Here is a 27,161-nt window from a genome sequence, read left to right as displayed (position 1 = left end):
GATTTCGTTTTAGCCGTCAGACACCTTCTTTCTCTGGCCCGTCTAAGTTCGTCGGAAAGCTTCAACTCACCGTCACATCTCTCTGTCGTCCTCCTTCTTTTGTCTTTTCTCTTTGAGAACCACCGATTACAATCACTTTGTAATCTCCGCGAATTACAATCAGAGTTGTTCAATCTTCTTAGTTCTTTCTTAGGGTTTCGATTTGGGGGTTTTTTAGGTTTGGGTTTCGATTTGTCTTGACTATCTATTTCTGTGTCTATGGGTTTTGATTTTGGTTGCCAATATGTTTTGTTCGTAGGGTTTTGATTTTAGGTTTGGGTTTCGATTCGTCTTGACTATCTGTTTCTGTGTCTATGGGTTTTGATTTTGGTTGCCAATATGTTTTGTTCGTAGGGTTTTGATTTTGGTTGACTATTTGTCTCTGTGGCTGTATCAAGAGTCTTGATTATGACTATCTTGACAATTTGTTCATGTCTTGAGTCTCTGTTTTTGTACCTGATTAATCTTTTATCTGGTCTTCACTATATGGTTTATCTTGTATTTGATTTATCTTGTCGCTGGTCTTGACTATCTTATTTATATTGTCTATGTGTTATAGTCTTGTTATAGTAGCTAATTTATATTGTTAATAGTTTATGTGTTACGATTTTGTTTCTCTTTGTAATGGTTCTTTGAGTTATGAGGCCAATGGAGGAGGAGAGAGCTCGGAGACAGTGGCTGCAAGATGATATGTTGTTGTATAGAGGTTTTATGAAGGTTAAGGAGAGGGGCTGCGCAGTTAAGGAGCGTATCAGTAAAATGAGTCAAGGGCTGTCTTTAAGGTTCTGCGTTTTTGGAACCAAAACCAGAAGGGCAACAAGGTTTAAATCTTTTTCTTGATTCCTCACTTAGCCTATATCCGCGCCAGTTTGTTATCTAGGCAATTTAAAACCTTTGTAGTTATTGCCTGTGTTTATGTAGATAGAAACACACTTGGTATCAGATTGGATTAGCCTTGACTAAAAACCACTACCTATATACTTGTCAGGAGCTTATGATGATGAGGACCTGGAACACTTATCAGTTTTCAGGTGAGGTTACTATGATAGTATAATTTGTTCTGAATTTATCTTTGTTCTTTATAGAGGAGTTGTTGAGTCAGAAGAAGATTAGTGGTGGTGTGAAAAAGAATGGTGGTCAAGGCGATGTGGTGGTCGTTGGATTCACGTCACACAGATTTAGGTTGGATGAAGAAGATCTCTGAGATCCAGTGAGAAGGCGGATTCACGGTTGAAGGGTCGAGACGACTAAGAAGATACACCATCGTTCCAGCTTTCTTATTTGCTCTTCTCGATACAATTTTGAGTCCTCCTGAACTCTGAAAGGCGAGATGCCCTTTTCTTTTATTATTCTCTTTATTGTTAAGTCATTTATATATGTGCTGAAGCTTGTGTTTTGTGGTTCTGTTTCTAGGTTAGAGGAGATTGGCTTTTATTTCAACATGAGGTACTTTGAAGATACGGTAACAGTTGGTGAATTTGGATGATGTTGAGAAGGTGGTGGCCGTGAGCAAGAGGTGTGGTGGCCATGAAGATGGTTTAGATTTTTTTTTGTTTAGTGTAAACAATTTTTTTTTCTTTAGTTTGATAAACCGTTTTAATTTTGTAAACAATTTTGATTTATAAAAATATTTTAAATTTATTTTTTATTTGTATTTCGGGATTTATTTATTTTTGAATATTTCTTTTAAAAAGACCATATAAATGCTATTATAATGTTTACCCTATAATAACAAACTATTATAAATGCTATCATATAGTAAAACAACAATAGCATGTAAAAACTACTATAATATACATCAATAGATGTGCGTCCAACAACAATAGACCAAAGTGTGGAAGAACTAGGAAAAAGAGAATAAATCCCACTATGCACATCCAAAATTGTTGCGGTAACGAAGAAGACTCACATTTAAATTAAAAAAGAAATAAAAAAAAAAGATTTAAGAGATTTAGGGAATATTTTCTAATCATTTTTTCCTTAATTTTCAGATCTTGTTTAAAAATCTAGTAGAACTTACATTATACCAATGTTAGAAAAGAGATGAAGTCGTAGATAAGGAATATTGAGTTTATAGATAAAAGAAAACCGCGTATAATGTATGTTCTGTCAAGACAGATATGAGAATATTTAGTATGTCCTGTAATCTACCAAAAATACATAACATAATTGTAGATTTGTTATTCTACCACACTAGATGGATATGTTTTCGGTGTAATGCGCATTCTACGTATGGTAGATCATTGTGTTTTCGGTGTATTGTGCATTTTACGTATGGTAGATCATTGTGTCTTACCTAGACTGCATTTTCTAAGTCTCTGTAGATGGTAGATCTGATATTCTAACACTTTTAGCCCATTTTTGAATTTACTATTCCAAATTTTTTTTTAATCCAAAATTTTTTTCATATATGCACATGCTTGACTACTTCATATTTTATATTTTTTTAATTTTTTTGCATTGTAAATATAATGATATGAATTTTTAGTTACAAAAAAGGTAATAAAAGTCCAAAAGTGAAAAAAAAATGATTTTATACTAAGGGGACAATAGCATAGATTAGTTGTTCCTTTTTTTCAAATTTCCCTTGTTTCTATACCTTTTTCTGTGAAACAATTTTTTTTTAATTCATAAACCATTGAAACAATTTTTCACGGCTTGAAATTTTTGCTTCTTGACGCAGGACGAAGAAGATGAGTATGATAAGGTTGCACTAGGGAAAGAGGATGGTGGTAAAGGCGTGTCTATGGAAGATGCCATTTCGAGACCTTGTGGTGTGCGGATTCGGGACCCTCGTGCTAACCATGCTGCTGCAAAAATGAGGTTGAAGGAAGATGAACTCGAGGCCAACAAGTAAGGTTTTCTTGTTTATGTTTCTTCTTATTGATTAAGTGATCTTCTTCAATTCTTCTAAAAATTTTAATTTTTTTTTAAGAACTTTTAATTAAGAAACTCCCATTGGACCATTCAAAATGAGAGTTTTTTAACTAGAGTTCTTAAGTCTATTTGAGTACATTTATATAATTAAATAATTATTAAAAAATCCAAATGGGTTTCATGGGATAATCATGCTCTAACATATGATAGTATGGTGAGGAATGAAATACCATTTTCATCTTATTACATTTTCTAAAAATGTAACTTGGGACTTTCTTTAATGACTAGTACGCACTGATTAATTAATCCACGGTTAGTTAAAAAAGAAAAAGCGTATATATTTAAGATATTTGCGAGGTTAGGAATGTTGTTTTTTAAATTGAAAACAGAGAGTGCACCTTGTTTTAAGCTACTTTTTTACTTAATCGCCTGGTTAGGCCGATGCTAAATTCTTGACAATTATTTCGAAGCCTTGTGTTTTGTTTAAATTTTTTTTATCGTTGTTACCACTTTACATCGTTCATTTTCTAAAGAAGTATTTAATGAATGATCATTTATATAGACGGATCTTTATAGAATCTATATTACTAGTGGTAGCACCGGGTTCGTATGTTTTATTCTATAATGAATTCAAAATTGTTTGTAATCATGGAATTACCAGTATCTCTAGATAAACTCTTACATCGGATGTGTCTGTTCTTTTAGCTGCTTCATATGATATTATTGGGAGATGTTACATTTGATGGTCGGTACGGGTTTTTAGCAAACATAGATTATGTTATTGTGTTTTGTAGTTGTGGGTATTCTTTATTTTCGTTGTTCGTTAGCATATATAGTTTGTTTCTACTAAATAGTAAATTAGTAATTTGTTTTAAGAAAAGTCGCATTATGCAATTAGTGTAAAATATCTTCAAAAGTATTTATGTTTCTAAATTTCCAACGTTAGTTTTCATATTGTTTTGTTGCTGATTGTAAATTTACTATAATGGGCTAATTATAGGTTTATTTAGAGAAAAAGACAAAAATAACACTAAATCAAATTTATGTTCCCAAACTAGCACTCAAGATCAAAAGTCACAAAAATAGCACTTAATGTTTTATCAAAAGTCACAAACTTAGGGTTTAAAATTAAAGGGTGGGGTTTAGGATTTAGGGTTTAGGGTTTAGAGTTTAAGATTTAGGGTTTAGATTTTAGGGTTTAGGGTTTAGGGTTTAGGGTTTAGGGTTTAGAGTTTAGGGTTTAGGGTTTAGAGTTGAGAAATGAGGTTTTGGGGATAAGATTTCAAATTTTGAAAAATAAAAAAATTAAAATTTTCAAAGGATAAACTTAAAAATGTGCTATTTTGGTCATTTTAGTTTTTGAGTGCTATTTTTGTGATATAAACTTAGAAATGTGCTATTTTGGAGATTTGGCCTTTATTTTAGGTCAATAGATGTGTACTTCCATAGTTTTACAGTCATAATGAATATTTTTATTTTTATATAGTTTAATGAGTATTTGACACGCTGTTGGTCATTCTATTATTTTTGATTTTGTGTCTCTCGATTCATTTTTTTTATGTGTTTTTGACATGATTATTTTATTATCAGTGGTAAGTTCACTATCACATTATATTTATATCATATTTTACTATGCTATTTATTTGTTTTTGGTTTTCTAGCCATTATGTTTTTCATTGCTATGAGTAAATAATTTTATGTTGTTGATTTTCTTTTTTTAAAGAATACCTAAATAATGTAAATTATTCTTATTTAATATTTTATTTATTCTAGTTTTTGATGTATATTTATTTGATTAAGTTTGTTATACTCCATAATTGTTTTATTGTTTGGGTTAAGCTTTTTCATTGTATATTGAAATGTTTTGGTCTGATTTTTTTTTCTTATATATCATTTGTTGTGTCAATTACCACTTGACGAGTCTTTCTTCTCAACCTTTCTGATTTTTTGACATTAAATGTTACGATAATAATTTTCTCTATTGTATAATTTAAATTTCAGTTATTTATATATATATAATATGCATATGTTGTTTGGTCATCAAATTTGTTTCTACGATGTGTTAACTACCATTTGATGAGTCTTTTTCATTAAACTTTTTTTTAAAAACTTTTCTGGTTCATTGTATTCAGGATATGCAATGTATATCTGAAATAAATAAACATTTTTTGGATCAGATACGTTCAAATTTTACTATTTTCGTTTAAGTTACTCACTGCCTAATATTGTTCTTGCATGTAAGCAATAATTATGTTCTTGTTGCAATCAAATTTTAAACTTCTTGTACTCGAGCTTATCTTTCTGCAACGATGTCATCAAATTTGAGCAACTGATTCATGAGAAACTTTGCAGTCATGTCAGACTCATCCACCGCAACTTCCCCAATTTACAGAAACTTTCGAAAGATTGCAGCTCTTAAGCATAACTTATTTTTAAAATTAATGTCAGACTCTTCCCCACTACTAATTTGTGCAAACCAAAATCAACTTAAACACAATCTGTACATCATATGAAAATTTATTTGTTTGTCGTAATAGCAGATTGCATTGCAAATCATATATTTATTTCACTATTTAATTATTTCACAAAAATATATGTTTAACTTTGTTTTCAAGGTTTCTTTTACTTCGATATTGATGCTTCCTCTATTTTTAATACATGACGTTTATTAGTTTAAGTGTGGTTAAGCAAATAATTAATAAGTGTTCATTAAGCAAAACAATAAATATAAATATTTTTACATGCATGCATAATCACAAAGCGTCCTCTAAGAAAAAAGAGAGTAGTAAATAAAATGTAATTTCTTAAAGTTGTACGGCCGATTGAGTTCAACACGAAATACATAAATTTTTTTATATGCTTATTTATTGAATTTTTAGTAATACTTCTTATATACAGTTTCTGGTACGTATTGATTTAAACGATACAAAAATGAATAGCCTATTTATTATAAAAATTACGTTAAATTAGGTAAGAAACTTAGAAACCTAATACAATTAGGTTTTCTTATTTAAAAATATATATGTTTGTTTGAATTTACGTATATGTTATTATATAAACACCAAGTAAACCATGTTATCCAAATAACTATTATTGCGATAGAAGTGATTGTATAATCTTCATAATAAACTTTTACATTGAATCTATTATATATACTTTAGTTATTATATATAAACAATTTACTATATAACATTATTATAAACAAATAATTGTATTTTTATTAGTATAAATATTTCTATGTTCTTAAAACAAATAACCTTTACATCTAAATTTTAAAATATTATTTTTTATTATAAATTGGAGGATGTGATCAGGTGAAGCAATTTGCCACGTTTGTCAAAGGTCTACCTTAACGTCCGTCAGGAGATGGAGCTGCGAAGAAGAAAACAGAAAAAGAAGAAGCTCTTAGACCACGATAGTGGTGATTGAAGGAGGAGGGGAGTTAGTGGTGGTGCTCCTCCGCAGAACAATGGACCGCCAGAAACTGTGATATTCTCTGCTCCACAAGATCAATATCATCCTCCTCATCAGCATATGTATCCAATGGCTCCCAGTCCTCCATGTCACCATATGGACGAACCTCATCCTCTTGTTTGTGTTTGTTATGATGGGTTCGGTTGATTCTTTGTTTGGAAAAATGCAAGTAAAATTCTCAAAGGAAAAATAGTGATGCTGTGAATAACTCATCCTCTTCCTCCATTTCTTATCTACCTCGTACATTTTTACAAATTTCCCAGACATTCAAAGATTCCTCTTTATAAACAAAAGATGCTTTACCCTTCCCACACTGTCTTTGGTTAATCAACTGTTAGGTAAAAAGGGATTGATCGGATTATTGATTAAAGATCATCAAGGGATTGTTTATATTCTAAGAACTTAATGTTATCACATAACGAAATTCTCTTGAAGGAAATAAATTGCATATTGATCTGTTTTAGTATGCTTTTTATGTTTTCTGAATTATAGGATTAGCTTTGGGAGAACTCAGAAGCTCTTTATACAATGATCTTTAAACATCAAAGGGAACTTAAACGGAAACAACAGAGAGTTTGTGGCTATGTCATCCAACTTTGTGGCCCACTACGCATGTTCTTCGATGAAGATGTCTCTGCTTTGTACGATGTGAAATTTGTTCTCAGACTAAGTCATTTATGTAAATTAGTTAAACATTCCTCAAAGCTTAAAACACCATTGCTTTGTATAGGAAAACCAGCCACTGTTCACTGTAGCAACAAATCAACTTCGCACCAAAACAGACAAAACAAAAATATCTCTCAAAGACGATTACAGATACCAATATTGTAAAGAAAAAAACAGCATGCAATCCTCCTTACCTTTCCATCAACCAGTAGAAGATCAACTCCCATCAGCTCTCCACCTTTCTTCACATTCCGAGATTCCCAGAAATGAAAGTTCCTCGTTACTACACTCTGCCTGCACCAACCAGCCTTGAGCTCAGAGAAATAAAGAAGTTGATTCACCATTTTTGGAACTTTCACAAAAATCATTTTAACGATTTTGATGGAACAAAGAGATGTGCGTGAATCCTCTCCCAGGGTATGTATATATACTCAATCACTGAACCTGCTAAGGAATTGAAGAGGCATTGACGCTCAAGTAGTGGACGTCGTTGATTGAATGCCATAATTGCGTACGTTTCTGAATCTATGAGGAGCTGGAGGGGTACGGCGAGGATTTTACAGTAAGAAAAGAGTCGGCCAAGTTCGTCGGGATCAAACCCTATGTTAGAAGTCTGGGCTGAGTATGATATGGGCTTTACTTTTTACGTGTATTCGAGCTATTTTATTATACAAAACACATAACTGAACAAAAGCCCATTTATTCTATAAAACTCGTAATTGAACCAAAGCTCATAAACATCACAAGAAAACAAAAATGAAGAGGACACGTGTCCAAAAACGCCCATACCTCCATGCTGACGTGGCGGTCTGAAAAAGAAGGTAAGTCTACTTTATTGTTACAGAAGATAGATAGATAGATAAATCCCCTAGACTATATTTGCGAAGTGATTTTGTCACATGTCATTTCTACAATCAATTTTACAAAACAAATATGACATGGCTACTGAAATTGATGATATGGCTTCCGGAAAAATATGACATGGATAATTGCATTTAATGTTGATTTATATTTTTGGCAAACTTATTAGAATATGGTAATAATTCATATATTACATTTAATATTGATATTTCTTTTTGGTATACTTTTTTAAAATATGGTAATAGCTCATATATCATCTATAAAATAAATATATTCATATATAACATTTCAAATTTTGAAATATTATTATTTTGTATACTTATACAATTTGTATTACTAAAGCTTTCAAAAATTTCTACAATTTTTAAAAAATTTAAATATCTAATCGTAAGATCATTAGACTTATATATCTACAAATTTTATAAATATTGTTTAGGTTAAATATTTGATAATTATACAATTTTATATTATTTTTATTAGTTTTATACAAATTGATTTAATATATATCAAATCTATATTAAATATTAGTAAGAAAATAGTAAAATCTATAATATTTAATTTTTAAATATAAATTAAATTTTAAAAAAATTTACTGCGGAGGAAAACAAGTAGTAGATTTTATAGATAATGAGGGAGTTTCTACTCTACTCTAAGCCTATCCACGTGTTTTCATGGGACCCACATAAGTAAATTAGATGTTTGTTACAATCGCTTGATGCAAACCGTGTATATTGAATGTTGGGCCAATTATTATTTCTAAAACCCATTAAGAAAGCACCTTTATATGTACTTTCTTGATATGCATCTATGTGGATTCCGGAGCCCGTAACAAGTTTATACGGTGATGAAGGTTGGAGGCTAGGTCAAGTTGAGTATTCATTCCTTCCGACGATGGACCGTCACTCTCTGGACCAATGTAATAATCCCTTTTCCATTAAACTCTCTATCTCCCCCTTACTCCAGATCCCACTCTTTATCTCCTTGGATGAAGAGCTGTTGTTCTCTGAACCCTGCAACAACATCCTGGTTACATTAATTTTTTAACTCCACAAAGCTTTCCATCTCCCTCTCTTACTATCAAAACCGTTAGCGTAAAAAGGAGGTGAGTCCCTATAAATAGTTTAGGGTTTGAGTAGAGAATTCAACATCTTATACACAAAATCTGAGTTTTTCTTCCGCTGAACTGTTGATCACTCCGTTTGAAAAATTACACAGCTCAGACGATATGGCATACTCTGTTATAGTTTGTCACCACGGTTAATCCCAGAAAATTTGAAGGTTTGCTTATCAATATTTCAAATAATAATATGTAGATGTGTGTAAATTTAACTCGGAAGACACCACCTTCTACACATACGTCTTCATTGATTCTATAACCTAACACATATTCTTCCCTCCGTAGATAACCTATTTCTGAACTCCACACCGGCGACTAAATTCTATTTGCACACCAACATTGCTGCCATCGAAGCGGTCACCGCCAGGTTTGTCGCAAATCTGACTTAAATATAGACAACCAACAACTTTCGCTACAGTTCCAACCCAAGCTTCTGTACTTTCGCTACCGTCTTTAGGGGAAATTAATTTTAAATATAAATTAAATTTTAAAAAAATTTACTGCGGAGGAAAACAAGTAGTAGATTTTATAGATAATGAGGGAGTTTCTACTCTACTCTAAGCCTATCCACGTGTTTTCATGGGACCCACATAAGTAAATTAGATGTTTGTTACAATCGCTTGATGCAAACCGTGTATATTGAATGTTGGGCCAATTATTATTTCTAAAACCCATTAAGAAAGCACCTTTATATGTACTTTCTTGATATGCATCTATGTGGATTCCGGAGCCCGTAACAAGTTTATACGGTGATGAAGGTTGGAGGCTAGGTCAAGTTGAGTATTCATTCCTTCCGACGATGGACCGTCACTCTCTGGACCAATGTAATAATCCCTTTTCCATTAAACTCTCTATCTCCCCCTTACTCCAGATCCCACTCTTTATCTCCTTGGATGAAGAGCTGTTGTTCTCTGAACCCTGCAACAACATCCTGGTTACATTAATTTTTTAACTCCACAAAGCTTTCCATCTCCCTCTCTTACTATCAAAACCGTTAGCGTAAAAAGGAGGTGAGTCCCTATAAATAGTTTAGGGTTTGAGTAGAGAATTCAACATCTTATACACAAAATCTGAGTTTTTCTTCCGCTGAACTGTTGATCACTCCGTTTGAAAAATTACACAGCTCAGACGATATGGCATACTCTGTTATAGTTTGTCACCACGGTTAATCCCAGAAAATTTGAAGGTTTGCTTATCAATATTTCAAATAATAATATGTAGATGTGTGTAAATTTAACTCGGAAGACACCACCTTCTACACATACGTCTTCATTGATTCTATAACCTAACACATATTCTTCCCTCCGTAGATAACCTATTTCTGAACTCCACACCGGCGACTAAATTCTATTTGCACACCAACATTGCTGCCATCGAAGCGGTCACCGCCAGGTTTGTCGCAAATCTGACTTAAATATAGACAACCAACAACTTTCGCTACAGTTCCAACCCAAGCTTCTGTACTTTCGCTACCGTCTTTAGGGGAAATTAACATAATGTCAAGGTTTCAGTAACAATCTTGATGTTTTCATAACTTACAGACGACAAACACAAAAGCTTGTGTTTGAAGTTGAGGTAAAATACATATGGGACGTGAAATATGCATATATCTTACATATGCATCTTTGAATTAGTATGTTTGTAACATTTTCCCCAGTCCATTGTATTTCAGTCAAATGTCATTCACTACAACTAATTAGAGTTTGGAGAAGCAGCTGAAAGACATGGTGAAGCGTGGAAAGAATCTGAAAGTGAAGGTGAGTTTTTCTTCATTGAATATTTTACATTTAACAAGGCGGCTGTTTAAATATTTATTTGTTTTAAACTATTATAAACATAGACAAAGCATGTAAAGAATGGAAAAACTGTTTCAAGCGGTTATGATTATGTAGAATCCGACTGTACAGAGATGTCAAATATATAATAGTTTGTGACTCTGTCTCTTTGAAACTTCGCGTTAATTGGATTTGAGGAAGTACAGTGACACTTTTCGGTTTAATTTCATGAAATTTCTATGGATGGGCATGCTGTCAAGTTGAGGTTTTCTGAACACAAGCGGAGGGACACGGCTGGGAGGTTTGAGATAATATTCCAATTTCCAACAAAGTTAAATGTGAAATTTGTTGCTGTTGCGGCAACCGAAAGAGCTAAGAAAGCTTTTCAGCACAATGAACACGTAATAATAATTGCTGAAGTTTAGGTCTTATGCGTCCTTTTGGGTAAAGATTTTCGTTGCAACTTGCAAGTCACAACAAGGAGATGTGTCATTAGTCTTGGATTTACTATTCTTAGAAACATCAATCACAATTATTCATGTTTCTTTGTGTATGCAAAGCTTCCAAAGAGGAACATGGAACAGTACTCAAGTAACGGTTTTGTTGGTTTCATGCCAAAGCAAGAGACTCCAAATGCGAGAATGCATGGTCGAGCACCCATCCCTATAGACGCCATTTGGTAAGCCTTGTGTTGTATTCTCTTCTCTTTCTCTCTCTCTCTCTCTCTCTATCAAACCTCTTCATTTGGATGCTTTATCAACTGTTTATTTACCATTGCAGATGACCGAGTGGGCCAAAGATGACAATAGCATGGAAGAGAAGAGGCGACGCTCAACTGGTAAGTATAAAGAAAATGATCTTCCAAAGAGAAGAAGAACAGCAGAATAACCACACCCCCTCTATTAAAAAGTTGGTTTTATAAGTCACCACTGTGATCGATAATTCTGAGTTATTGAACTTTTACTCTGTACTAACTTAATATACTGGACTATTAATTTATGCTTTCTGTTTTTTTAATTTAAATGATAGAAAAGAATGTGTTATATACATTCAAAAGTATTTCTACAGAATATTTTGGTTGTTGCTTGCAAGTGGTTGAGCTTTAACGCACAAGTGCACAACATATTGGTTTTAACACAAACTCTTGAGAAAGAATATTTTCTAGACTAATAAGAAAGCAGAAAGATGAATCTAGAGAAGCACTGTATAATGCTTGATGATATACAGAACATAATTTCTTGCAAGAGAAAAATAACCAACATGGATAAGCAACAAAAAAAACATTAACACTATATATAGATATGAATACATCAATCGTAGCCCAAAATGTACACAAATTAACCAGTAAATTACACACATTTATCTTTCAATTGCAAGCATAACAAACTGCAACACACCAAACACCGACCCCCGCGCTTGGGCGGGGTTGATGATCCCTAGTTTACCTAATACTTAACAAAATTGTTTCAATACGCAATCTACATAAGTGCGAACTGTCCAATATTCAAATATATGCATCACGGTTTTCACGTCGGTTCAAGTCTCATATCTCCAAGAAGCATTTAACTATATTATTACGTATACGCACATGTAATTTGTAATAAATGAAACAAGAAAAAAACATTTCACAAATGTCATGCGTATATACTCTTTATCTCTTAAATTTTTCGTGCAGACTATAATTATAAACCTTGGAATCTAACTCTTTCAAGTAGCTTTGACAAGGACCTTGGCTGTAGAACTGGTCTCGTAAAAGTAAACTAGATGATAACTCACGCGCATGTACGGAGTGAATTTTTTATACTAATGTTTGTTTATTAAATGGTTTTAACATTTTGTAACACAACAATATTTATCGATTATAAAATGACGAATCCAAATGTTGGTCTCTTAAATATATTATTATTGTTGAAAAGTTAATGTATTACGTTCATTTTAATTTATAAGACTTCATATGCACAAAAAAATTAAGTTTTGCGGTTTACAAAAATCACAAAAACCAGATAGGCAACATCATTTATAAAATGACGAAAGAGATTAGGTTTTCTGCTATCGATTTGTTTAATCTTGACTCTCCATAAATGATTTCATTTTCCACTTCTTTAAAATTGTGCTTTCGTTCTCGTTTCTGTTTCACTGATATGAGTAATGTTTCTTTTTTTTAACTTCTTCTGTGAATTCGGTATTACATAAGAGTCAATTTAAAAAGATGGACATCTGTAAAAATTAGTTCAACTCCATATACATATCTAAGAATCAAAATTTTGAAAAAAATCACCGGCAAACTCTATTCTCAGGTTAGTATTCAAATGTAATATATCAAGTTGTTATAGAATATAAGTGCAGACTCGAAATATAAATATATGTCCAGTATATATTCACCAGTTCGGTCTACAAATCATCTAATTCTAGAACAACAAAACAAATTACTTATTTTATTAACCTACCTTTTGAGGTTTAGTTACTTAAGAGTATACCGATAAAAAATATATACATAATACTTTACCATTATAGTATATGTAAACTATGTATAAAGTTATAACTGTTAGATTTATTAAATGATAAACCAGAAAACTTATAATAAATAGTTCAAATCTCTCATTCTTACAATTATAATAACTAGACAGAGTATTAGGAAGAAACAAATATTAAACGAATGATCAAATTTCTCATTCTTTGAACAAACTCAGAAGGAGGTGATTAAATCTTGTCATGATACTTTTAGGAATAAAAATATCAAGACTTAAATATTTAATTGGAATGAAATAATATATATATATATATATAGTGCTTCCAATATTAAAACTCACTTCGATTTGAAGAAGTGTATTTCTGAGATTGTCAGGATCAAATAACATATTAAAAACCACATATTTAAAAGATAATTTGTATACATAAAAGTATATACATTAGAATAAAACATATAAATCAAAACCAAAACCCTTTGTTTATTTACAATCATGTTTTTGGTAAATAAATAAAAAAAATTCTATTTACTTTATATGACATATAATTAAACTTTAGTGATATTGACATAGACATAAATATAGTATATTTTAATTTAAATATTTATTATTGACACTTCCTATTCATATAATTTTATTAACATTTGTATATTTGCTGTAACAAACATTTAAACCATTAATCACAAAACTTTTAATGTGAGATTTATCAATACAAATTTCAAAATTAAAATATTAAGATCTCAATAATTTTTCAATGCAAATTTTGAAATTAACATATTTTATATTTTATGTAGTATATAATTCAATTTAAATTATGTTAATATATATATATATATATATATAATATGAATATATATTAATGATACTTCATATTCATACGATTTATGATCATTTGTATCTCTTTTGAACAACAGAAGTTAAACCATTGATCACAAAATTTTCAATATGAGACTTTTACCATTTTTAGTAATTTATAGTTGTTTAAAAAAAATTAAAATATAACATATAAGAAAAAAATCTAATTTTTTTTATTATATGCTTAATGTGATTGTTTAATTTATTTTAATAATATAAAATTAAACAAAAGAGAGAGAGGATACAAAAATTTATATCAAATATGTATTATTCATAATCATTATTTATCATATATATGTTAATCATATTAGGTAATTCCATAGCTTTTATTTAAGGAAAGAACTAAAAATATTCTTGTGTACCCTACTAATCAATTTCAATTTGATAGTTAGTTTAATAAAAAGTATAATATATATATTTGTATGGACCAACTTATTTTTCTAAATATTCTAAGAATCATCCTAGTGATGATACGTGGCTACGAAAACATGTTGTAATACTTTAGGATTAATATATAGGGGATGAGCTGCCACTAAATACAAATAGGAGGATATTTCTATAGTTTTATTTGAGAAGACAATTTTATATATGTTGCTCTTAAGTTAATTTTACAATTGTCAATTACAAAGTTGTGTTTAAAAATTATTTTTTATCTTAAAGTTGCCATTTTACTTATTAAACTATAATTAGGCTTTCAACTTTTTTCTTTACAAATTCACATTCGCATAAATAATAAAAGGGAAATACTTATAAATACAAAATATACAGATTTTTATATATAATGTAAAAAGGAAATATCCACAAGATTTAAAAATATACTCCCTATGTATATGAATAATTGACGTTTTGAGTATTTTACACATATTAAGAAAAAGTGAATACATAATTTTGTTTGTTACTTTTTAGTTTTACCAATAAAGTTTCACTAGTCATAATTTTATATTTTTCTTTATGTTTTTATTTCAAAAACAAGTGCATTAACTATACTCATACTTCAGTGGAACCTGACTTTAAAACATCATCGCCAAGCTCATCTCAGTTAAGTGCATGTGTTTTCTTTCTGCAACTCTTGAACTTATTACTCACAAATTCACCACCCCCATCACTCTGAAACACTTTGATATTTTTGTTGAACGGATTCTCCACAAGATTTTGAAACAACAAAATATTTCATAGAAATCAGACTTTATTCTGAGAGGATAAAACCAACGAAATCTTGAAAAAGCATCTATGAACACCACATAGTATCTGAAACCTTGTACAAACTCTATAGGAGAAGGCCCCCAAAGATCACAATGAATCTTGGCTAGTGGTTCTACAGTGAACGACTCTGAAACTGAGAAAGGAAGACTAAGACTTTTGTCCATTTGACACGGCTCACAAACGAGCTTATTTGAGCTTTTTCTCATTGAGATAAAAAAAACTACGTTGCAGTTGTTGAAGAACCAGAGGATTGGCATGTCCCAACTGATGTTGCCAAACCAACTCATCAACAGCTTGTTGTTCTTGTAGAGTAGAATGATTTGAAATCCTGATTCTCCAACACGTAAAGACCCTCATGCCTTGGACCGTTTGTCAGGACCTTCATTGTTTTGAGATCCAGAATGGAGACCTTTTGTGCATCAAAGAACACACGACAAAGATAATCCTCACATAACTTAGAGAAAGATAACAAGAGCTTCTTGACAGAAGGACAAACCAATATATCATTAAGAGGAATACTACTTGTGTTGACTGAGAGATTCGTGAAAACAACGTGCGTAATGGGTAAAAAATTACCATCTGCTACCATGATAGACTCCAAGCAGTGGTATGGAACAGACTGTCCTTGTTGGAAGTAATGTGACTTGTAGCACCAGAGTAAAGATACCACTCATTTCATGTTGCATCTGCTGTCTGTAAAGCTGCCAATGCTTCGGGAACATCGTTGCTTTGATAGTTGTTGTCAAAACGATTCCAACACTTCAAAGCTGAATGACCACTCTGCCACAAATCTAACATGTAGGGCGAGTGTTGTTGCCAGCAGTAGCTGTAGTTTGCTGATGAAACCCACGACCACGAGAAGACTAACCTCCTCTTCCTCTGTTTGAGCCAAAACAACAATCCCTCTTCCTCTGTTGTTGTGCTGAGCTGTTTGATGAGCTTCGTGTGAGTTTGCAGAAGCACTTTGAAACGCCCTGTTCTGAGCAAAAGAAGCAGCTTCATACGCTTGTATGTCATACAAGACATCGGTGAAAGATGGTGTTACGAGACATCGAGCTCTGTATAACCGTGGAGATAGGGTCATAATCACGACCAAGACCATTCAGAAAGCCACAGATCTTCATAGACTCGTCAATGGGTTTGCCAATAGAGCTCAACTGGTCACAGATGGAAGAGTAGTAGCTTTCGTTTGAGCTCAAACTCTCTCCCAATAGAGCTTCGATTGTACGTGTTGGCTAGAGACATCCATACCTCAGAAGAGGTGTTTAGAGCACACACACCACCAAGCGCTTCCAAGATTTCACCAACTGGTCCGTACAGAACCACGCTTCATGCGCTGGATTTGGAACCGCTTGAACAACCTCACCAACACGACGTTCAACAACTAAAGGAGGAGCTGGATATCTTCCATTGATGAAATCAAGGAGCTTCTGACTGCTAAGGGAGTGACTCCACAAAAGATATTTGGAATCATTGAGCTTCAAGGTAACATAACTTGCAACATGAACACTAGAAGGAAAAGGATAAGTTTCTGGAGAATCGGCCATAGTAACACATGTTAAGGTTTATGGCTCTGATATCATAATAAGAACACGAAAACAGAGCAGAATCTGCTGAATAATACCTTTCTTATTATGACTATTTTGGATGACTATATATAGAGAGAGAGACCTTACACAATACAAACTTGACAGGTGTCTAGTCTTTAGGTTGAATAGCATCTGTTATACAGCTGTAAAGGCATCTTCCTCGTTGCTTCTCTTTGTAGAACTTGTACTAGAGAGTGAGGACAAAACCGATGAAGACAGAACATAGACATTGGGTTTGATGACATCCTTGTTGCTCATTGTTGATGTTATTTGACTGAGTCCACTCCCTTCTCAGTATTACTTTTAATAGATTATTACTTTTAATAGTGAGACTTACATGAATTCGGCCAATTCCTATCTCCATTCTTCTATGCGGTCTTACAAAAACATGCATCAACTACATTTTAATTTGAAATTCATACCTCAATGATTAAAAAATGGTTTATACATACATTGTCGTTAACTCTCAGCTAGCAAATGATGACCTGGGATATAGACGTGGATTAGCAATTTATGTTTTTTAAATTAGACTAATTAACAAAACAAAAACGAGGTGTTTTGAAAATTTTATAATAAAAAATCACCAAAATCGACCTCGAGGCTCTCAGCCTAAGTGTTGTGCGTGAAGAAGGAGAAAAAAAAATGTCAAGAGTCTTGGGTGATCCGGAAATATGGTGGGAAGTACAAAATATTCAAAAATCTGTTGCGAATTCCATCTTCAGTCAAGCTATTGAATTGAAATTGAAGGTCGAAAGTAGTTCTATCATCTGAGAAAGAGGTAAGTTTATTACAAAATTGAGGTCTATTGGAAGGGAAATTGAATGTTAGGTTGCTTACAGGTAGAATTGTAGGTAATATAGCTTTTGGGTGTTTCGATCTTAATGTAGATAGTATAAATTTAGTATGCACACTTTGTGTTTGATTGATTTCCTCATGAGATGTTAGGAGTGATTGGTTGAGCTATAGCAAATGCTTCATCTTTAATTTCTATCTACAACTATAAAAATTATCAATCATATTTTATTTAGTTTTAAAAACTAAAAAAAAAAACAATGGTTGTAGAAGGCATATTTTCTAAAGCAAACAAATATTGTTTTAGCAATATTTTTTGTTTTAATTCTTTTCTCATTTTATCATTTTCTCGTTTAATTCTTACAGCTTCATTGGATATAACTACATTAAAAAACTCTAGTTAATTTTAGCTATAAAATTTTTATAGTTACAGTCCAACCAATCATCTATCTTTTTCGGTTTCAGGGATTGCTTAAGGCAGTGGAATTGGAACTACCAGCGGTGAAGCATAAAATATGTGCTAGACACATCGTTAGTAATCTCAAAAAGATCATTTTGAAGAAGCCTCAAATAAAAAAATTTGTTTTGGGCAATTTCAGACATTTTCAGTAAGGCAGACTACAAAGCCGCTTTAAAGAAACTAAAGGCCTATGGCGGATATAATTTCTCTTCAAGATGGGGAAAGACCAAGCCAGAGTCGGCCAACAAAAACATCTCCTGTTATTGATTGAGTTCCATGTATATGGTCTTTTTCTTTTAGTGTTGTGATGGTTTTTTATTCTTGGTTATGCCATAGTTTTTTTATTTGATCTTTTGCTTTCTTATACAAAGATGTTCTCAGTGTATTTTTGCGGTTTTATGGATGAATGATGATCGAGCTAGTGATTAAGTTCCAAGTATATATGGTCTTCTTCTCTTATTGTTGTGATGGTTTCTTAATCTTGGTAGTGTGATTGGCTTCTTATTGATCTTTTGCTTCTTTATACATGATGTTCACGGTTATAGCTTCTCTTAGCGTTGTGGTTTTTATGAATGGATGAATGGTAATGCTGCGGGTGTTGCAATTTATAATATTTTTTAGTTGCAACACACAGTTGGATTTCTTTCTTTTTTGTTTACGTAGTTTGTTCTTTCGGCCTATGTAATTTAATACTATTTGATACATTGGTGAATGACAATATGAAATAGCTGTTTATTAATAGAATTTTAAGTAAACGGTATCGTCTTCTTTTTTTTGTAAAAAGTTGATAAAGCTGCTGATAAGAAGAACATTATTGAAGATAGGAAGACTAGGACCACCCGGTTTCACTAGAGCAGGACTTCATTTTTGACCCGGACACTTGAGACCTCCTTTTTCTTGGCAGCTGTTTGCGAACAGTCCAGGCGGGTATTTACCATAGAGGTTGATGTAGCTGAACATAGTGGTTGCACAATCATTGCGCAAGTCGTTCAGCTGATCAGCGTATGGACAAGCAAATTCCTTGAATGCGGAGCAACATTTCTTGGGTGGGTATTTTGGACCCTTGCATTGGCTTGTTATGATTGTGTAGTTCATAAACTCAAAGTTCACTGGACATGCTGTTCCATACAGAAAAAGAAAGATAAACTATGTCACCTAGAGACAGTTGCATCCACATGAAACAAATAGGCAAAGAATCGCTAATGTTTAAGACTAATGCCATAAATGATTGAAAATATCATCTGTAGAGGTTTGAAGATCATTATAAGGACAAGTTATACGCAGAAACAAAAGTATAGAACTTAATAAACAGAAGAGTATCATAACTCTAAGAATCAATGTTCAAGATTGTAATTCAAAGATTTGGTCAATGAATCGTTACTAGCTAGCTATAATCCGTCTTTCTATTATTTTAACAGTTTGGGGATATGTATCAATGGAACACTCTTACTAATATTCGTAATACTAAGAGAATATAAATCAACAGTTAGAAGGATTTAAAGGATTATAATGGTAAGTTCAAGATATATATATTAATTAAAGAAACAGAACAGTAAGTTCAAGAAACAGAGATTTAAAAAGAAGTTGCCTTTCTTCTTCTGTAGCAGGTTTCTTCCATTAACCAAAGTTTCAGATTTGATGAATACACTATCTGCAATATAAGAAAATCGTTGATGTCTACAGATCTTTTAGGGAAGGAAAAAAAATCAAGAAAGTTGTTACCTGAGATGAAACTCGAAAATACTGAGAGTAGTAGGAACAAGAAGAGAGAACTAGAGAGGAAGTGAAGATTCATGATTCTGTGGTTGCAGAAGTACCGAAGAGACCTGATATATAAAGGACGACCTCGACTTTGAAATATCAGCTATACAAGGAAACAACGAATCAAATAATAATTGTGCAGCTTCCTGCCATCTACCAAAGACTATTCTCTTTTAATAAATATGAAAGATGCCAATATTATTCCAACTTTATTTGCTTGACTAAAGAATGTTCAAAACATGAGTTCTCTTTGCTCAAAAAAAAAAAAACATGAGTTCTCTCTTTCTTTGTCTAATGACACTTTCAGATACAAACTTAAAACGTTCGTATTCATTCCCGCACACGGAAATTTAAATAATACAAGTACTAGAAATAATTATTCACAAAGTTCTGTGTATATAATATTTTTGACCCCCACCATTTCTGTAAAATAAACAGCAATAATATCTCTGTGTAACGACTTTATGACCCCAAAGCTTCAGAAGCAGCATCGCTTTCTTTGCTGCAAAACATACACAAAGGAGTCTCAACTACAAATATACTGTTAAAATTAGCAAGGAGAAGAAAAAGGACTGAGTGGGGCTTACTTCTTCTTGGTAACGGGATTCAATCTCTTCTGTGATCTGAAGCTGTTTTGTTAACGTTATATGTAATACCTGAAACACATACGAAGAAAAATTCTATATATTTATGTGATAAAAAAAAAGAGAACAGTAAGGTTTGGTAATAAATAAAAGGTCAAAGATCAAGAAGTGTGCGTACTGATTTGGTTTTGTCGAGATCGAGTTCAAGAGACTTGATCCTCTCGAGAGACTCCGTTAATAGCTTTTCGTTTGCTTCTGGGATTTTTAGAGGGATTCCACTAGTGTCTGTGAAGTCTTTCTCCAGCTTCTTAAGACGTTCCAAACACTGAAGAATCATCTCGTTGTTTATAGATGAATCATGGAGGACAGGGACATAGTTCTGTCTTTGCCAGTATCCATGCAATAAGAAAGCAAAGAGAGCAAACAGCTTCATCAGTGGAAAGGCTACTAGTATTTTCACCAAGTGAACGATGTTCTCGCCTTTGATTTTCTCTCTAAGAGCACTATACCGTGAAACCTGACCACCTGAAAATGTGATAATGATAACATTTGAGGAAAACAGAACACTAACGTAGACTCCATAACAAGGATTGAAAGAAAAACACACCTTCTCTTCTTGATGTCGGTGCAGAAGAAGAGCTTTCAGTGTCCGTGTTTAGTGACTGGGGTTGAGACAGTTCCTCTTGAGCCGGTTCTATAGATTCTATAGTGGTAATGATTTTATCACCATCTGATGTACTGGCCTTATCAGAGTGTGGAGAAACAAAACAAGTGTGCATTGGAGATCTTGACCCAGTGGAATGGTAATATTCTTCAGAATCTGGCTCTTCTTTTAAAGTTTCCTGCCAAGAACTAAAAGTTACAACATTGTAGAAATAAAACCTTTTAAATCAATGGAGCATGGAGCTCACATTAGGCGGGATCATGCGAGTGGCAGAATCATTATCTCTTATATGAAGAGGAGCTTTTGTAGTTTGTGGTACGTGATTTACTTCCATGTGATGTACCAGCTGCAAAGAAAAGACACTGATACTATTATAGCTCAACCTATCATGGCAGCTCATGGATTCTTATAAAGCAAAAAAAAAAAAAAAAAAAAAAAAATTACAAACAAAATTTCGAATTGAGATTTTGGTCGATATGTTGGCTGAGACATTGAATTGAAATGTATTCACAATTGAAATACACACACACACATTGATGATCCCAGAAAATCTTACTTGAGAATGGCTCAGGAGAGAAGGAATGATCAGATCATTCCATGGTCCTTTGTTAGACCTTAAGCACCCTCCTTCGTTAGCGCATTTGCATAAGCCTCCCAAAAATTCTGGAAGTTGACTGAGAAATTAAAAGCAGTAAAAGATGACAATGTTAGCATGCAGTAACAGACTGAACTTGAATGCAGTTAAGTGTATATAAAGGATACTTATGAAGTGACATAAAGCATATTCACCTGGAATCAATTGCTTCAAGTAACTTTGACAAGGACTTTGGTTCCAAAACCTGAGTAATACCAAGTAATAAGAAGTGTGCTCCTAAACAAAATTAAAACCAGAGAGATAATATGCTATTACTTGTATCTTTGCAATAGTCATGGGATCAAGTAACTTCTGAGCGGCAGGCCAAAGTAAAGTCCTGAATCCAATCCCTGCATTGACAATGAACATTCGGTGCAAAGTCTGCAAGAGTCAGACAACCACGATTACACACAAAACTTTCATAGCCAACCGAGAGATAGATTTCCATGTTCCACTCGGCGCTTATTGGATCCATATCCTTCAAAAAGAGTTAGATACCTCAGGGTAATAATTGCAATCTACTTTAGCAATAGAGGCCAGGAGATTCGCAGCTGTAGGACTAAAGTTCTTCATACCCTGAAGAGGTTACCACAACAGATAAATGTTATACATCAATTTAAAAAAAAAAAAAAAAAAACTGTATCAATATATAGGAGTGGAGCATACCAGGCCTTCAACATCAAGTATTGTAGTCGTCGTAGTGACTCGTCGCTTGGCTGCAATGGAACATGCAGGAAGCTTCTCCTGAAGAGCTCTCTCGAATTCTTGAACATGGTACTTTAAGTACCGCTCAATAGTTGTAACGTCCATAAGCTTACCGGGATGAGCTTTTCCTAGTCTCTCGATATAGATTGGTCTACCATCTTTATCAACTCCATGATACCCCTGTGGATAGTGCCTCACCACTTTGTCCAACTCTTTGAAGTTGAAATCCTGTTTTTGAGCAAGAAACTTTATATTAACTTGGCTACTAGTACTCGTTACTGTAACATCTAAGGACCATATATATAATTTTTTTACATGTATAATGCGATCTGCTCCAAACTCTTTCCTCCATTTGAGCATTTGTTCCCATGCAGTGACAGTTTTCTCGATGCTGAACTCCATTGTTTTCAGAAACCTAGTGGCAAACCAAACATGTTAAAGAGACAAGAACAAAAGCATACTGAGATCTTCTTAGTTTTTACCTCAACAACATATGATAATCATCATGCCTTGGAGGCAACAGATCTTTATTGAGAAGCTCTTGACGAAGTTTAAGTACAATCTTCTCCTCATTCTCGTCCCTAACATCTTCAATGAAAGGCACTGAGTAATCTATTTTTCGTTTCCCTTTTCTCTTTAAAGGGTGTGTAAGTTTACTAGAACAATTAATCGCTTTCTTTCTCAAGTTCCCGATTCTAGAACGACGTGGCTCGTCCTCTGTGCACTCAGAATCTGATAACTTATCTCTTGTTTGTTCCCGACCTTCACATAAATAAATTCCTCATTATCACAATATATATATAAATCGATAGCCTAAGAAAGAAGGGGTAAGGTTTTGGTTTTTTTTTGGTACTCAAAACCATTTTTGACTAACCTGACATCTTCAGAATCGGTCAAGATCTTTAGAATTCAGCAAAACTTGAAAATTCTGCAGAGGAAGGTTGTGTAACAGAAGAGGAAGGAATGGTGGATAAAACGCTACAAAAACCCTACAAGGAAGATCCTTGTAGAGAGATTCTAAAAGAGACAAGTTTTGATAGAGATTACTATAAATAGGAACAAAAAATGTTGTAACAGAGAATATTCGATATCTGTAAACAGAATAAAAATAGGCAAAAGACAACGGTGGTTACGCACCTCTTTTTCGATACAGAGAGAGATTTGTAGAGGAAAGAGTTTCCTATCAATCCACAATTTCTCAGAGAGGATTTCGTGAACTTTTCTCTATCTGTCTCTGTGGGGGTTCCTCTCTTCTTTTTAAAAGTAAACTAGATGTAGTTTTGGGACTCTGTTTCCTCTTTCTTCATTAAATCGTCTCACCATGACATGGCCGACATGTCTCATTCGCATTTTAACTCCCTTCCACACCTTCTTTTTCTTATATAACAAATATTAAATTAAAATTAAGCCAAACGAGACACCTGTAAGCAGATCACATTCACATACATACTCTTACTACTACTCTTTCAAAGATAGATTTAAAGTACAACAAACCAAACCTACTTAGATTTTATTCAGTTTTTGTTCGGTTTACCAACCTAAAACGGTCAACCCAAAAACAAAAATACTTTCTTTATGGCACTCTTGTTTCTTTTTTGGGTTAAAAATATTTAATTGTTATTGTTGCAGAACTCACCGAACCTACACTCATTTTAATGGTGGCTTAACAGTTACCACAGAACTCTATTCTTCTTCATTTGTATATATTATGTTATCTATGCCAGATACATTGATACCCCATGTATCCAAGAGCATCCCCATTGAGGATCATTCAATGGGTTCACACACATTCCTATATAAAAAAAATATTATTATAATTGTGATTTATGAACCTGCCTCTTCTAGTTTCACCGTAATGAATCGGTTCAAGCACTGTAGCGCGGACTCCACGACACATGGTGGCCCGCGATTAGTCCAAATATTATTATTTTTTATTTTATTTTTTTAAGTAAAACAGAAAAATAAAAATATTAAAATAATAAAAAAGGAGAGGTTCAGAAGAAGTTCACTGATGTGCTTGCTGTAACTCAAATTTTATTTCAGTTTTCGAGTACATCATGTATCTTTGTCAGATACACGTTTGAAAGAAAAGAAAAATAATTGGCTGAACTATTTAATACTTCAATGCCTACATCAGTATTGACTTTTTAAAAAGAGAAAACCGTACATATTACCCAATATCGTGGAACAAGTCTTATGCAGTTGTTCTACTGTCATGACTATTCTAGTTGGACAAACAATAAGATCCAATAGGAATCACACACCCTCTAAACCCTATCAAGGTCATCAAAACGTGTTGGTCCAAATATGATTTCACTGTTAGTCTAATAAGTAACTACCGATGTTTGAATATATTATTATTTGAAAACTTTGTGGGTTCTTCATTCACCACTAGCAAGCAAGAGACTGACTCATCTTGATCGTTATAATAGCCAATTACTGGATTAAAAGAAAGATACCAAATGTTTCAATAAGGCTTAAATAGCGCTCATGTACACACCCAACACATAAGAAGATAATAAAACTAATTAAATCAAGCAGCCAAGCAAAAGCCAAATCCATGTTTTTTTTCTTCTTATTTCCCCAATTCTTAGACAAATGCGCAATTTACTGGTGCGGATCATTATTGCCAACCATCATCATATCATCCCATTGCATACTTCTGGGTCCAGGATCGGGCAGTGTTCTCGTACTTGGTACGGTCTGACTTGTAGATGTTAGCTATCTCTGGAACCAGAGGATCATCAGGGTTTGGATCTGTCAGCAATGAGCATATCGACAGAAGAACCTGTGGAGAAATGCAACACCAACCTCTTTTAAGCACTTTAAAAGTGAATATGCAAATTAAAGAATAACATACATTTTATTAGACCAAAGTATCTTCAAACAGTTCACTAATGTAAACATATAAAATTGGAAACCCATATCACTGTCGCCAATATTGATAATGAAGGCATTGCCCATTATGTAGCATAAGGTAACTCATAATAAAAGAATTACTGGAACTAATACCATAAAAGTATCAACTCGTTCATAGGTACAAAGACATGACCGTAACAGAGAGAGACACGAACGCAAGAGCGTGTGGTGTGGAAAGAGAAACAGACTGATGATTACCTTGGATATGGTAAGAGCAGGGCTCCACTGCTCTTTCAGAATGTCAAGACAGATGCTGCCATTACTGTTGACATTCGGGTGATAGACCTTGGTGCGGAAAGAAACCTGCATCATATCGATGGTGATCGTTACAGAGAAAAAAAGGTAACTGATTGAACACTCGCTCTAACCTTTGGTGGCTTGAAGGGGTAATCTGGAGGGAAGTGAATGGAAACAAGAAATACACCACCGGTGAATGGGCTATCAGTTGGACCCATGATAGTTGCTTGCCAGTGGTACATATCATCACCCACAGGACCTAAACCAACATATCACCAATTTCTTCAGAATCTAAAATAGTGAAGTTAGAGAGAGTATCCTAAAAGAGAAATCAGCCTACATGGTGTGTCTTAGAAAGTAGTAGAAAAGATCCAAACTTTGATAGTTAATACTCACCGGCACTGCAAGACAGTGGAGGGTCCTTTTGCAGGTCCCTAAGCTCGCTGTTAATTCTTCTCGATGCCATAAGCTTGAATAGTCAGGTACCTGCAAACAAACACAATCAAAGCCTGATCAATAAAATAAATCACAAGTATAGGAGTAGCACAAGCATTACAGAGGCAAAGCATCGAACGATTCAGAAACAGTGAAACGTTACGGTACGAGAATATTCTAGAAATACGATAATAGAACACCCAATCGATGATTTTTTTTCAGAACTAAGTTTGACCAAACTTACTTACTAAGGGTTTTTAGATTTGATCTTGGGAAATCTCAAGAGGCTTCTTCGTTGGTTGGTTGGTTGGTAGATGAAGAGGTTTAGCCAGCGGATGCGCCTTAAATAGATTCTTCATTCCTGTGGTGAAGCTTTGCCACGTAGCAGCTAGCTTAGCTTCCGAAATGGGCCCACATCAGAATACCTAAAAGTAGGACCGTACCGTCAGGATGAAAATTAACAAATAATCTATATTATTAAAAGAGAAGTACCAGTTAAAAAATACACTAAATTTTCTAACTTATTTACACTTTCGTGCCACTGAGAATTAAATTAAACTACCTATTTTAATGCTTATCTTTTCCAGTTAAATTAATGAGTTTTCCTTAATCAAATTTAAATTCAGTGTCATTAAATAAACCTACCTATTTTAATGCTTGTATTTTCCAGTTAAATTAATGAGTTTTTCTTAATCAAATTTAAACTTAATGTCATTAAATGAACCTAAAAATACATCATATTTAATGTAGCTTATTACGGACGAGTACGGCCCAATAATGAACTTGAATTTTATTTTTACGAAAACGTGAATCACTTGACTCATGTAATATTTAAAATATATTAACTACAATATAACAAATGCATATAACCTACCTATACTTTAGTTTGAAATGATCATGCTCAAGTTTTATATAGTCAACTTACATCATGCATCGATCGATGTACAATAGTCAAACCACCTATAGTTTTCGTTTTCTTTATAAGATGTATCAACCAACCAATCATCCCACTGATTTTCTAAGCTTTATAAAAAAAACAAATCAATAAA

General features: G+C 33.2%; 3 protein-coding genes and 1 long non-coding RNA gene across 17 annotated transcripts; 1 reads left to right on the top strand and 3 right to left on the bottom strand.

Annotated features, from left to right (window-relative positions):
* Positions 1 to 8,744: 8,744 nt before the first annotated feature.
* Positions 8,745 to 11,826, top strand: LOC106313248. Of its 13 annotated transcripts, none has more exons than XR_001264342.1 (6): positions 9,770 to 10,044; positions 10,158 to 10,220; positions 10,345 to 10,426; positions 10,576 to 10,609; positions 10,707 to 11,488; positions 11,590 to 11,826. It is a non-coding gene; the product is annotated as an uncharacterized LOC106313248 (long non-coding RNA). The 13 variants fall into 13 exon arrangements; XR_001264339.1 differs by having other exon boundaries at positions 10,692 to 11,488; XR_001264343.1 differs by lacking the exons at positions 9,770 to 10,044; positions 10,158 to 10,220; positions 10,345 to 10,426; positions 10,576 to 10,609 and adding exons at positions 8,745 to 9,019; positions 9,133 to 9,195; positions 9,320 to 9,401.
* Positions 11,827 to 18,881: 7,055 nt separating this feature from the next.
* Positions 18,882 to 20,091, bottom strand: LOC106318975 (GPI-anchored protein LORELEI-like). The gene is made up of 3 exons (XM_013757157.1): positions 19,896 to 20,091; positions 19,762 to 19,824; positions 18,882 to 19,291 (listed from the first exon to the last, which is right to left on the bottom strand). The coding sequence occupies exons 1-3, from the start codon at positions 19,966 to 19,968 to the stop codon at positions 19,035 to 19,037; spliced, it is 393 nt and encodes a 130-aa protein (XP_013612611.1). The 5' UTR covers positions 19,969 to 20,091; the 3' UTR covers positions 18,882 to 19,034.
* A 151-nt stretch (positions 20,092 to 20,242) lies between these two features.
* LOC106318976 (phosphatidylinositol/phosphatidylcholine transfer protein SFH14) lies at positions 20,243 to 23,827 on the bottom strand. Its single transcript, XM_013757158.1, has 14 exons — positions 23,659 to 23,827; positions 23,396 to 23,524; positions 23,004 to 23,283; positions 22,837 to 22,936; positions 22,483 to 22,749; positions 22,315 to 22,392; positions 22,093 to 22,197; positions 21,972 to 22,021; positions 21,739 to 21,856; positions 21,430 to 21,528; positions 21,126 to 21,360; positions 20,697 to 21,043; positions 20,522 to 20,590; positions 20,243 to 20,436 (listed from the first exon to the last, which is right to left on the bottom strand). The coding sequence occupies exons 2-14, from the start codon at positions 23,400 to 23,402 to the stop codon at positions 20,413 to 20,415; spliced, it is 1,779 nt and encodes a 592-aa protein (XP_013612612.1). The 5' UTR covers positions 23,403 to 23,524; positions 23,659 to 23,827; the 3' UTR covers positions 20,243 to 20,412.
* Positions 23,828 to 24,937: 1,110 nt separating this feature from the next.
* Positions 24,938 to 26,458, bottom strand: LOC106313367 (ubiquitin-conjugating enzyme E2 30-like). 2 transcript variants are annotated; one of them, XM_013751166.1, is made up of 5 exons: positions 26,357 to 26,458; positions 26,074 to 26,163; positions 25,809 to 25,936; positions 25,639 to 25,743; positions 24,938 to 25,309 (listed from the first exon to the last, which is right to left on the bottom strand). In XM_013751166.1, exons 2-5 carry the CDS (start codon positions 26,141 to 26,143, stop codon positions 25,166 to 25,168), a joined length of 447 nt encoding a protein of 148 aa, XP_013606620.1. In that variant the 5' UTR covers positions 26,144 to 26,163; positions 26,357 to 26,458; the 3' UTR covers positions 24,938 to 25,165. The 2 variants fall into 2 exon arrangements, with proteins under 2 accessions (XP_013606620.1, XP_013606619.1); XM_013751165.1 differs by having other exon boundaries at positions 26,361 to 26,458.
* Between the last annotated feature and the right edge of the window lie 703 nt (positions 26,459 to 27,161).

The sequence above is a fragment of the Brassica oleracea genome, chromosome C9, assembly GCF_000695525.1.
Source record: "Brassica oleracea var. oleracea cultivar TO1000 chromosome C9, BOL, whole genome shotgun sequence".
In the NCBI taxonomy this organism is placed as follows: domain Eukaryota; kingdom Viridiplantae; phylum Streptophyta; class Magnoliopsida; order Brassicales; family Brassicaceae; genus Brassica; species Brassica oleracea.
Note: the sequence above shows the minus strand (reverse complement) of the source record. Positions and strands in the feature narration are given on the sequence as shown.